The sequence below is a fragment of the Protomyctophum parallelum genome (genome assembly GCF_964188405.1).
Source record: "Protomyctophum parallelum genome assembly, chromosome: 3".
Taxonomy (NCBI): Eukaryota; Metazoa; Chordata; class Actinopteri; order Myctophiformes; family Myctophidae; genus Protomyctophum; species Protomyctophum parallelum.
In genome coordinates this window covers 21,276,077-21,289,942 of record NC_139698.1, presented here as the reverse complement: position 1 = coordinate 21,289,942, position 13,866 = coordinate 21,276,077, and the positions used below count along the sequence as shown (strand labels likewise).

Here is a 13,866-nt window from a genome sequence, read left to right as displayed (position 1 = left end):
CCGACCCTGCAGTCTGAAAATGTGTTGTTCCAGGGACCCATACGGTGAAGAAGTGGTCCGCACACATAGGCTTTGCTCCAACAGTGTTTATTTGTGTTAAAACACCATTGTAAATTAGGACACGACATTTTGGCCGTGAACGGCCTTCATCAGGTGATGGTTCCAGGGACCCCCCATGAAGCAAAGATTTGTGTTAAAAACGGTCGCTATGAAAGAATATATATTCAAAGATTTGTGCCACATTTTCGCGATTTTTCAAAAAATACTGAGTGCCGTGCTACGAGCTTGTACGTAGATCTGCTATTTTTCAATAGCTATAGAAGTATGACTGAAGTATGCTTAATACACCTTCAGAAGGGGTTCCCGTACATCCTGAATGGGTTAAACCTATATACACTGTGCACATCGGCTATTTGAAAATGACTGATTTTATATATTGAGAGGGACATTTGGACTCCCCTCAAGGAACCATGACGGCACGTGGACCACACTTTGATGGCATCCCTATTATGTCCCCTGCTTATCTTATATAGGATTAGGGTATACGCTATAGGCTATACCAGTGGTTTCTTATCTTATATAGGATTAGGGTATACGCTATAGGCTATACCAGTGGTTTCTTATCTTATATAGGATTAGGGTATACGCTATAGGCTATACCAGTGGTTTCTTATCTTATATAGGATTAGGGTATACGCTATAGGCTATACCAGTGGTTTCTTATCTTATATAGGATTAGGGTATACGCTATAGGCTATACCAGTGGTTTCTTATCTTATATAGGATTAGGGTATACGCTATAGGCTATACCAGTGGTTTTCAACCCGTTTCACATCAAGGTCCATTATGTATTCTGCATCATGAACCACCATGAATTTTGATGACATTTTAGCCTCTCAGGCCCAAAACTAAGGATATCTTGTCGTCGTCGTTGGATAAGATTTTGTCTACAATTCCATGCTTTTGGCAAACGTTGCCCAAAATAACAATTATTCTATACATTCTCTAATGTAAAGCAGTAGTAATGCATATGTTTAACAATAATACCCTTTGACGTCCACTGGTGTAGCAGAGTGTTTCCAGTGAGACAACATGCACAACAGCAGTACCCTGACTCTGTTTGACCAGAATGGAACAGAGCCCTCATCACTCAGTATTGATAACACCTGCTGTAGGAACCAGGAAGTTGTAGTAAAAGGAAGAGGCCCAATTTCTTTCCAATATGGCTGCATATAGAGCCTATATTGAACCACACCCCAATGTGGTTTTGAAACTACAGTATATTCTGCTCTGACGTATAAAGATCTGTCTCAGTCTCAGACACTGAGACACCGAGGCCTATAATGTATACAGTGTCATGACAGTGTCACTCACCCGACAAACGTGCAGATCCACAAGCTCCCGACGCGACGGGTTGTGCAGCTTGTCGGATCTGCTCTTTTCGGTGAGCGCCACTGTTGTATGCCCGTCGAGGCGAGGATTGTCCATGTAAGAGTATAGCCGGAGGGGGTGGATTTATTTAATGTAATGTATTCTTGAGGTTTTTTGCCAGGTTTATGTAATACACATAAAATCCAGGTTATTGTCAGTGATTAATGACAATGGACTCTTTGTGGTTGAGAGAACGGGAATTAAACGTAGGCTGACGGAATGAGGTGCTTTGGCTAAGGGCAAGGCTCTCAGACAGACAGGGCGCACGTGTGGTTTGTTGTGGTGATTGCGTGACGTCGCAAATGGACGTTGACGGGGCAGCAGAGAGGGAATGGAGTTTGCCGTGCGAACAACAAACTTTTGTCGGGAGCTCCTGTGGATGTAGCTGGGCCGGCGGGCGGAGTAGTCTGTGTTGTTTGATGGTCGTGATATATCCAGGAGTGATTGGAATATTCAGTTGGTGAAGTTCGACGGAGGACTAGTGGATCGTCATGCTGTCCGGTGGTGTTTTGACGGGGCTCTGGCTCTGCCTGACTGCAAGCCAAACAGCGCTATATAGCAGGCAGCCCCACTATGCTAACAGGTACACAGAAGAGCCCGGTATAGGCCAGCGATGTCAGCGGGCAGCCTCAGGCAGAGCTCCCGCGGGCAGAGAGCGAAGAGGCAGAGGACTATAGTATCCAGAGCATGCCGATTGCCGAGCACACTGTAGCCTTGGATGGATCTTGCTCCAAACAGACGGTCTGCTGTATACCACCAGCCGAGCAGCGAGTGAAGGCACCAGGGCCAACTACGCTGACAGGTACTGGTAACCGGCAACAGCAGACAGTTGACTCGTTGAGTATAGGCACCGTAGGCAGCAGGAAGGCTGTCCGGGTGGGGAACCTCTCGGCGGGGGTGAAGGAGTGGAGGTATAGACGGTTAGCACGGCGAGTGGATAGTAGTCCCAGCAAAGGCTACACGGATAGCCAGGGAGGCTATAACGGCAGTGTTGGACTAATCCTTATCCGGAGGAACGATCACAACTCAGCAAAGGAGCAAAGGGGAAAAGGTACAAAACTAAAATAGTGAACTATTAACTGATGCCAAAAGTAAACAAAAGTAATCTAATCTAAAGAACGGAGAACATAACACGCCAGCGTCCTCTCACGTCCTCCAATTATCCTTGTTATTACGTCGTTAGAATAGATTAGAAGCGCTTTATTGACCCCCGAGGCGACATTGAAAACTGACAGCAACCGATGCAGATTTAAGGGGATATGGGAATACACCCCCGTCTGATTATTTTCAAATAACAGTGTTGGACAGTCAGTCTTATAAAGATGGCATTTGAGAAACAGATTTGATTTGCCTGCAGTACAAACAACTCCTCAAGGTTCGCAACCTTTTCTGGGTCAGGGCCCACTTGAAAATCTTGAAAGTGTTTGCGGCCCACCCATCTGACCACCCAACAAGTGTTGGGTCTCCGGGGGGGTCCCCGAGTACCCACCCTTAACCCATTTAGACCTTATGACGATTCTATAAAAGTCGTCTGAATCATGACCGTTTTCTGAAAAACCCATGTTTCTATGTCAGTGGTTCTCAAACACTTTCATGTCAAGGACCCCCTAAAATATATGTATTTGGCCCGCCGACCCCCATCTGAAAACATGTTGTTCCAGGGACCCCGCAGAAGCAAAGATTTGAGTTAAAAACGTTTGCTCGGAAAGAGTATATATTCAAAGATTTGCGCGCACACCTTGTAGATCTGCTATTTTTCAATAGTGCTTAAAACACCAAAAGGGGTTCCTGTTAAGAATGTCACAAAATCAGACACAAGTAGCATGTGCTTTAATTCACATTTAGATTTTTTGTTTTTCAGATGTCAAACATTTCTGAGATGATAGAATGGTGATGGATGATGGTGGTCATGGAAGGGGAACCTTCTGAAAGCTTCATGGGCTCAAAGATAATCAACTTCAAAATCAAATAAAAACGGTCAAAATGACCTCTCAGACATGCTAGTGTTAGATGAGTGTCAATATATGGTTATGTCTGAGTAATATTGACGGGCCCCATACGGGCCGCCCGCGGTGGTCCCAACGACCAAGAACGTTAATCAATTACTCAAGTTCAACCAATTGAGGGTATATGCGCATGACGTTATGAAGTTATGCAGGAACGTCTATACCGAATGGCAGAAAAGTACTATTCTGGCCTTGACAGCCCATACATCCAAACAGAAAACTCACTTTGCCAAGTCACTTTGCCACTCGATTTCCCATTCACTTTATGCATGCGCATACCCTCTATTGTGTCCTGTGTCCATCAAAAACTCATATTTCTTTTTCAATGTTATCAATGCAAACAAACAAACAACTTTTGTTGTTTTACCAATGACCAATTACCAATTTTACCAATGAGCCTGTGTGCCCCCCCGGCACACAGGCTGTAAATCTGCTGGCCCTAATTGCTCCACTGTGGATTTTTAGGATGGATGTACACGGTGTCAGACATCGCTCTGATGTGACACGCTGCGCTTAACCCATTTTGAGCGGGAACCCCTATTGAAAAATAGCAGATCTACAAGCTCATAGCGCGCCACCGTGTGGCACGCTATGAACTTTTTGAAAAAAACTATTTTTGAAAAATCGTTAAAATGTGCCTCAAATCTTTCAGAAAATTGTCATGATTTAGAAAACTTTTTTTTTTTAATTTCGACGTCGGGCCTGAATGGGTTAAACCATTAAGACCAGCTGAGACTAGATCGTATCAGTGCAGGTTCTCAAACTATTTCACTTCAAGGAGCTCCAAAAATTACGTACGTATAATGTACAGTAATTGGCCGCCCGACCCCGCATTTGAAAATTATATGTTGTTCCGGGAATCCCCCAGAAGAAAATATATGAGTTAAAAAAACGTTGACGCTGTGAAAGAATGTATATTAAATGATTTGCGCGACATTTTCACGATTTTTCAAAAATAGCAGATCTACAAGCTTGTATAGCTTGTAGATCTGCTATTTTTGAACAGCTGAAGTTTAAGATAGTGGTTAAGGTGGTTAAAAGCTAAATGTAGATGCATCCTCAGGTCTAAATGGGTTAATGGACTGCCACCGTGCCCACCTTTGGTCACAACTGGGCCAGAACCATCCGTCACCAGCTCACCCGCCAGTCCCCCGTGGAGGACTGCGTTCAGTGCACATAGTGCACAATTCACAAGTCAATTATAAAGGGGCCGACGTTCGGAAGTTTCCATTCCTTGTCAGTGTATCTAATGGTGTTTTCAAAGTTGAGCCTATGGTCCGCATTCTAACTCACCCAGATAAGTCTCGTCTTTCAGAGTGAACGTTTTTAACTCAAATCTTTGCTTCTGAGAGGTTCCTGGAACAACAGATGGGAGTTGGTGGCACATTACATATACCGGTAATTTTTGGGGTCCTTGAAATTTAATTTTGAGAACCACTGATATAGAAACATGCGGTTTTTCAGGAAAATAAATACATTTAAAAAATATACTTTTTAAAATGTCGACGTCAGGCCTAAATGGGTTAAATACATGTATACTTGGTTACTTTACACCACTGACTAATGCTTGCCATGCCGTGACCGAGGAAAGTAAAAAACGATGAGCACAATGTTTGAACAGGAAGCTGAAGCAAGAATAATACATTCCGCCAACTTGGGAGGACATTGCGTTGTGCAGGACCAAGTGTTCTCCACCCTTTGACTCCTCATGTGGACTCCTGGCAGACCCCCCTGGATGATGCAAGCAGCTACAAGCTGATAATATAATAATGAATTAATGGATTGCATTTTTATAGCGCTTTTCCAAGTGCTCAAAGCGCTTTACAAATGGTTCATTCATTGATACATTAAGAGGTGAAGCGGCGAACAGTCGACGCCAGCGTCCTCACTTCCCACATTCACACACCGATGGCTCACACCGACCGACTCATTGGAGGCAATGTAGGGTTCAGTGTCTTAATTGCCCGAGGACACTTCGACATGTGAACGGGAGGAGGAGGAGCCGGGATTTGAACCGCCGACCCAGGGATCATTGGACGACCTGCTCTACCACCTGAGCCACAGCCGTGCCCTAAATAGCCGCCATAATATACATTTAAAGGTGAAGAACCGCCGTCCTCCATTGACGCAGGCGCCTCGCTGACGACGAGCCACAAGCCCTATTTTGTGGGTGAACATTTGGCCACATTTAGCACATCAGAGTTTGCTGTTGGAGATTTGGTGTAGCCTACAGTATGTGGAAAAATCACACCTGTGTGAACTGAGTGGTGCAACTCCCCTCTCTCTCTCTCTCTCTCTCTCTCTCTCTCTCTCTCTCTCTCTCTCTCACTCTCTCTCTCATTAGCAGGCAACAGTGCAGCACGTGCAGCACTATCTCTCTCTCTCTGTTTCTGGCACGACAGCGCCCCTACTGGTACTAAGTCATACTGGTGCTCATTAACGTCACATAGGTGAACCAGCACGGACATTGCTGTTCCTTAGAGTGGTTGCACCACTCAAAAAGGAGTAGGCCGGCCCAGGCCGTAGCGTAACAGTCTGGGCACCGGACTGGTGATCCAGTCGCGGTGTGCCGCGGTTTCGACCCCTGGACCCGACACGGCCTTTACCGCATGTCATCCCCCCATCTCTCTCCCGTTTCCTGTCAGCCTACTTTCTATCCCTTAAAAAATCAATAAAGGCGTAAGCCGCAAAAAAATATCTTAAAAAAAAAAAAAAAGGAGTGGGCCATGGTTAGAGCCCTGGGGGGCTCCCTCTCTCCTTCCCAGCCTCATTCACAATGTTGCATCCCACCACTGGCCTGCACGAGACAGAGACAGAGACAGAGACAGAGAGAGAGAGAGAGTGTGTGTATTGGAATTGGCGAGGCTAAAGCCATGACTGTGCCCATGGCCCCGACCTTCGCACACTGGCGGCCCACATTACGATTCCGAGCGAACAACTGTCATTAGTGCGGCTGCCAGCAGTTCCAGCTTTCGGGAGCCGTGTTATTACAGGGACGTGATGGAGAGTTAACCCATTCTGACCTGAGATCAGATTCTAAAAATGTCTTCTACATCCAGACGGTTTTCTGAAAAAGCTATGTTTCTATATGTCAGTCGTTCTTCGATTTTTCAAAAATAGCAGAACTACAAGCTCGTAGCGCGCCACTCGGTGGCGCGCTATGAGCTTGTAGATCTGCTATTTTTCAACAGCTAAAGCATATAGCATAATGCTAACACCAAAAGGGGTTGCCACCCAGAATGGATTAAAGCATTGCACTGTGGCATTCCGCAGTGGCAGTCCTCCCTGTCCCCGTGGTTTCCATGGCGGCATGCAGCCACCGTGACGAGGCCGCTCATGTCCGCCATGCTGTACACATGATAATACATCCAGCTGCAGCAGGGTGTTCGTGGCAGCGTTCAGCTCCACACTGTGGGCCTGTGCATGTTGTGACTGACATCCACGCCTCCTGACTCCATGCAGGGTTCCACTTAAACCCCTCTGGTCTTATAGAGGACCCGGGACTTCAGTTAAACTGTATGTTTTTTTTGAGGGGCGCTATAGCCACTCCTATGTGTCCAGCTTTGAGGTTTTGTGTAAACACAAACATTGTCCTAACACAAACATTGAATGCCATTGACAATGAGTGGCCAGTTTTGAGTGTTTGTGTGAACACAAACATTGAAGACGAAGGTGAGGACACAAATTCTCATTGGCCAGAATGAGATGATGTATGATGATAAGAGCGCCCCTCACTTCACATGGGTATGATTTATTTGTATTCGTCTTCACCAAAACTCTAAGCTAAAAATGGCCAAGAATACAAGCTTGTAGATCTGCTATTTTGGGGTTGAATGCTCCCCCCAAAATGTGGATGCTGAGGTTGAAGTGTTAAAGCCTGGTTGAGCGACTATCTGGCAAACTTATCCTCTAATCCAGGGGTTCTCACCGTTTTTGGCTGAGGACCCCCGGAAATGCTTTGGCCATGTCAAGTAAATGGTAAATGGTGCATTTATATAGCTCCTTTATCCAAGGCGCTTTACATAGATTGTGCATTACATTCACCCATTCACACACCGATGACAGAGGAAACCATGCAAGGCACCAACCTGCACATCAGGAGCAATTAGGGGTTCAGAGTCTTGCTCAAGGACACTTTGACACCAACACCTGCGGTTCCCAGCCGGTCACTCTACCCCTGAGCGGACCAAAGTCGCTCACTCATTCACTTCACTCCACTTGGCAGCGGTCCAAGCAAGCTGTGGCGAGTCGGAGAATAATGTGTCTTCTCTGAGACTGATGGTCAGCTGCTTGCAAGCCCGAGAATCGTAATAAAATCCTGTAGTATGTGACGCCTCATCCTATAAACTGCCATAATTTTATAGGTAATGTGGTTGGTCGGTGGACCAGCGCGGGTGTCACTATATGACCCAGACATAACCATAGAGTTAACTATGACTCAAACATAACCACATATAGAGTTGCCAATGCAGCGACACCCACATAGAGCGTGTGTCATGCTGTGACATCATGACATCAGACCCAAACAAATGATTTAAGTATCCATATAAGGAGCTCCACATCAACCATGACCATGGACTCCCCAGAGCTATAGAGTTGCGATATTGAGGGGGCAGAAAACAGCCCCGGTCACGTGGTTCATGTACTCGCACGAGCCCCATAGACTCCCAATGCATTCCGTAAACTTCCAGTTATCCCCATGCTCAATAGAAGTCTATGTAGAAGAGCCGCCATTGGACTGGCCCCATGAAGTGGACGGAGAATGCGTATAACTCTGGCTCTGGGACATTCCGGGGTTGACAGTTAACGTCCGAATATGGAGTGCATGGAGTCACTCACTCTAACCTCTTGAGTAGCCATGGCGTTCTGACGTGGTCGACCCTATATAACAAAGCACATATATAGCCCCCGTCACATGTACACATTATGGAGATATTCTGATGTCACGTCAAACGCACGTGGAGACAAACGCCGTTTTAAGCCGAGGGGGAGGCTTTCCCTGTATACAGGCCGCGACAACCGACTCCACCTTCAGATACCGTAGCATGGCGGCCAGAACTTCCAGGAGACTCATGATGTACCCCGTCTACCAGCTGGGCGACCCCCAGCTGAGGATCTTCAGACCCAACTGGTTCCTGACGCTGGTGCGCCCGGGGAAGGAGCAGCCCGCGGACACGGCGCAGTTCCGCGTCCCCATGGAGATGACCAAGTGCGACGTGCGGAACTACCTGCAGGGCATCTACGGCGTCGCCGTGGGCGCGGTGCGCACGCGCATCCAGTTCGGCAGCAGCAAGAGGCGCAACCACCTGAACCAGCGGGTGAAGCAGCCCGACTACAAGGTGGCCTACGTGCAGCTGGGCGAGGGCCGGACGTTCAGCTTCCCGGACATCTTCCCCCCGGAGAGGAAAGATGTCCGGGCTGAGGTCGGCTCCATGGAGGCCCTGCAGGAGAAGTTCCTGGAGGACGAGAAGCAGCGTCAGAAGCCCGCTCCCGCGCGAGGAGGGGTCACCGACTGGTTCGGACTTTGAGATATATACCATATATATATATATATATATATATATATATATATATATATATATCTCGCAGTGGTTTACAACCAGTGGTCCGGGGGGGGGGGGGGACCAGTGGTGGTCCTTGAAGGGATGGTCCAGGTGGTCCCCAGCTAAATGGTGGAGAGTTGGTAACCATGCAACCAAATGGACCCTTATAGATCTTTAACTCTTGATGGGGGGGAAAGGACCCATACGTGTCCATTTCGTTTCATTTTACCCGCTCAAGAGTTAATTGTTGTTAAACATTTGCATTACATGAAAGAAGACGATTGGTTAATTTGATCAATGTTTGCATGTTGTCTCTCGTAATTCTATACGTTTTGGGTCTGAGAGGCTAAGGGCCGATTTATACTCCTATTTTACCGCTGTTTCGGCGCTGTAGTGCAGTGCAGTAGCACAGAAGAGACGACTTTAGGACGGTACCCCCCCCCCCCCCCGAACCTCAAATGACGTCAAAGTGTAGGCTCTACAGAGCCGAACCGACTTTTATTCGGCTCTAAAATAGGAGTATGAATCGGCCCTTAATCTCATCCAAATAATATAATAATAATGGGCCTTGATGTGAAAAAGGTTGGAAACCACTGATGTATGCAGCTGCCTCTATATACCACTCACTTCCCTGGGACTCTGTCTACCACTCAGCTCTGGGGTTTATTACTGGTGTCAATTACAATTCTCATCACTATGTCAGGACATAATTTTCTCTCATCTCTGACTGAGAGAAAATGACCACCGTGTATTTCAGCTCAGAACCCTATATGGTCGCATTCTAGCTCGCTCTAGCGAATGGCTATACTTGTCCTTCTGGTTTTCCTCGGGCACAATCTGAACCGAGAAAGACTGCTTTTTAGCATGGCTGCGTCTGGTTCTTGGAACCTCTTCTGTGGTTATGTAACTGTTTTAACGGATTGAACTGATTGTTGGGAATATTGTCTTTTACTTTATGTTATTTCTATATGCGTAATCTTGGCATCATTGTGAATGAGGCTCTCTCTCTCTCTCTCAATGATCTCTCTGATCATTTAAAATAAAGGTTGAATGAAATAAAAATAACACGTGTGCACGCTCGATCATGACATGCTCAGATGTTGCATTGACTTACGGCGTGACCGTGTTGATATTATTTGGAAATTCTGTTTGTGTACGAAATAAAGTCCAAGCGTGTTGGAGGAGAGAAGAGGTGCGAATGGGGAAGTTGATTGAAAGAGAGAGAAAATGCCTGAGGACACTCACTAATCACCCCCAGACTGCTCACAGTAGTCCTGCAAGCTCCAATGAGAACATCAGAATAAATCCCTAGGTCGCTACTACCCCGGAGCTCCTAAATGCGGCCGATGTTCAGGAGATTTATATAGTCATGTATAGTCCTACAGCGAAATGAGATTTATGTTAATGTGACAAGATGGCTATCTCGGTTCAAGCATCTGAGTCTCTATAACCACTAAAAGGCGGTGATGGCTGTCCATGAGGCAGGGGTGTAAAGTCACTAAGTACATGTACTCAGATACTGTACCTTAGTACAAGTTTGAGATGCTTTTACTCGAGTATTTCAGTTTTTCGACACGGGAATTATGTACTTTTTTTATTCCGCTACATTATTTTACCATTATTAACTCAAATTGAATTAGTTACTTGGCATAATGATTAAAAAAGCATACATTAACATAACCTAAGCCCTATTTAATATTTGGCTTTTCGAGAAAAAACGTATAAAATGAAAACAAATAAGCCAATCTACAGTACCAGTTCAATGCATCGCAATGCGGCCGACATCATAAAACATGAGCCCTAAAATAATGTTTTACTGGTTTACTATATTACAGTGTTACAGCTTCACGGCTTCATAACTTTACATCATGACTGCAGTTCTGATTTAGGAGACATTTTTCATTCACTTCCCTCTAGTGACTCACACGCACAGGCACGCTGCGCACACGCAAGCACACACACACACACACACACACACACACACACACACACACACACACACACACACACACACACACACACACACACACACACACACACACACACACACACACACACACACACACACACAACGCAGTGAGCCCATTCTGTCTAGAACTGCCTGTGGAGGACAGTGTGCGTTCCTGTTGCACGAGCGCATGTGTGCGCGCGCACGTGTGTAGTGTACTATACTTGTGAGGGCCACATTTTCTCAAGGGAAATGGTTGTCTTATATATGGTTAAATTGAGGAGGTAGGGATTAGACATTTGGAGGTCGGGGTTGATTATTATGCCTGATAGTTAGCTATACGTGCCTGTGTCATGCCCCGAAGACTGTTGAGAGCTCGTAGATCTGCAATGTTTGGCTTTGATAACAAACAACACCAATGATAACAAATTAGATTACATTCATGAAATCGCTGTCCTGGAAATGTTAATGTCCTCGCAAGAGAGTGCGTGTGCATGTGCGCGTGCGTGTGTGTGCGTGTGTTCGTGCGTGCGTGCGGGTGTGTGTGCGTGGGGGTGTGTGTGTGTGTGCGTGGGGGTGTGTGCGGGTGGACATATGGTGGAGAGTATGTAGGGTGCAGGCTGGTACTGGTGCCAGCAGCCTCTGGCCATCTTTCCAGAACTTTCATCCAACTGGCTGCATGGAGTCTTGGCCACGGTCGGTCGCAGCACTTAGTTTGGGCTGAAACCCCCACAGCCTCACCCCTCCCTCCCTCCCTGCCTCCCTCCCCACACAAAGAGGACTTGCACACACACACTTCTCTCCGTCCCATGCTGATTTTGGGGTCATTGGATTATTATTTAACTTTTAAGCCTTTTTTAAGCCCAGTGATTTTGAACCTTTTTTTTTATTTCAAGGACATCGAGTTTGAGGCCACTATAGCTGACCCCCATTTCACCCAGGAGAGATCAGGTTGAAAGAATGAAAGCATAGCGAAACGTATTGAGATAAAAAATTAAGGTTACAAGTTTTGACAGTTAGATTCCATTAAAGATGTAGTGCCGTGATTTGTTGCCAACCTAAAACGTGATCATCAGGTATTATTATTATTATATATATGGAGGGAGATTTGTTTCAAAAAAGTGTAGGCCTACACTATTTATGATCCACCTGAACTGAAGCTGCACCCACAGCTGTTGTTGTATGATAAAGGCGTAGGGGTTAGGGAAGAGGATGATATTGTGATGTCACTATACATCACAGTTTGTTTTCATTGGCATGTTTGACTGTCAAGGTTTGCAGCCTCCAGGAAGAAACCCTAAATACAAAGGGAAGACATCATTGCACATAACAACCACGCCAAGGGGTCTATTGAAGTACTGTCACCTCATAAACACATGACATACAGTAACAACCACGCCAAGGGGTCTACTGAAGTACTGTCACCTCATAAACACATGACATACAGTAACAACCACGCCAAGGGGTCTACTGAAGTACTGTCACCTCATAAACACATGACATACAGTAACAACCACACCAAGGGGTCTACTGAAGTACTGTCACCTCATAAACACATGACATACAGTAACAACCTCACCAAGGGGTCTACTGAAGTACTGTCACCTCATAAACACATGACATACAGTAACAACCACGCCAAGGGTTCTACTGAAGTACTGTCACCTCATAAACACATGACATACAGTAACAACCACACCAAGGGGTCTACTGAAGTACTGTCACCTCATAAACACATGACATACAGTAACAACCACACCAAGGGGTCTACTGAAGTACTGTCACCTCATAAACACATGACATACAGTAACAACTACACTAAGGGGTCTACTGAAGTACTGTCACCTCATAAACACATGACATACAGTAACAACTACACTAAGGGGTCTACTGAAGTACTGTCACCTCATACACACATGGAAAACTGGAAGGAAAAAGATCACAGCACTCGATCTTTAAGGCCGTTTTCACACCCAAAGTTCGCTTAGAAGGTCCGGATCAAGGACCAAGGACCAAATATTAGCATTTTGATTTTGGTCCGTTTGGTGTACACACTGGACTTAAAGCGTACCAAATATGCACGTGGACATGTTAAGCGAACCAAATAGTGAAAAAAATGAAAAGAGGTCGCATCGCAGGCTTCGTCATAACTTTGCGTGGTGGCGGCGGCGGCGCATGCTTAAAATAAACAGATCTACAGTACAAGCGTACATCGTGTACCATACCGTATACATACCATTCCGTGTCGATAACTTGTACATCTGTTATTTTTGCGCATGTAAACCTTGTACGCTGCCATTACATTTGTGCTGCGCCTCGACATATATGCGTCTACTATTAAAATCAGACAGCTATAGCTGTCATATCAACACACACAATAATTCTACACTTATGGCCCCCGACCTAATCTAGTTGAATACCCCTGCCTTAACCCTGAACGTATTTGCCATTTTTTACTATTTAGTTAATAATTTTACTAATAGTTCAAAATGTTTTTTCAAAATAGTAAAAAAAAAATCAAATAAGTTTATGGATAAGAGGTATGGGGTGATGTAAGACAGTCTTCCAACAACACACTCTTGTGCACGATCTGAGCATCAGCGCAGAATCAGAAGCTGCCTCTATGAAAATAGAACACGGGCTCATACAATTCAGTCTCACAGACATCAGTAGGCTAAAGCCTTCAAAATGAGGCCAATCAGGATATTTCCACAGTCACAAGTTAAACTCACAGACCCCAATGTAAACTAAATATAGGCCTATAGGCTTACAATAAAATACTTCCCTATGTGCTTCTAAAAAGCACATAGGAAACAACTGCAGCAGCATACATAAGGCTGTAAAAAAGTGCAGAGGCTTCAAACGTCACAGCATGCATCACAACAAAAAAGTGCATAATATGTTTTCAAAACACAACTACAAACTATTAAAGTGTATG

General features: G+C 45.5%; 2 protein-coding genes across 2 annotated transcripts in view; both read left to right on the top strand.

Annotated features, from left to right (window-relative positions):
• Positions 1 to 13,866, top strand: part of prkcg (protein kinase C, gamma) — a gene marked incomplete at both ends in the record, with an annotated part of 71,014 nt that overhangs the window by 1,462 nt on the left and 55,686 nt on the right.
• Positions 8,483 to 8,965, top strand: LOC310855989 (large ribosomal subunit protein uL23m-like; the record flags this gene model as incomplete). Its single annotated transcript, XM_083761204.1, has 1 exon — positions 8,483 to 8,965. The coding sequence occupies one exon, from the start codon at positions 8,483 to 8,485 to the stop codon at positions 8,963 to 8,965; it is 483 nt and encodes a 160-aa protein (XP_083617330.1).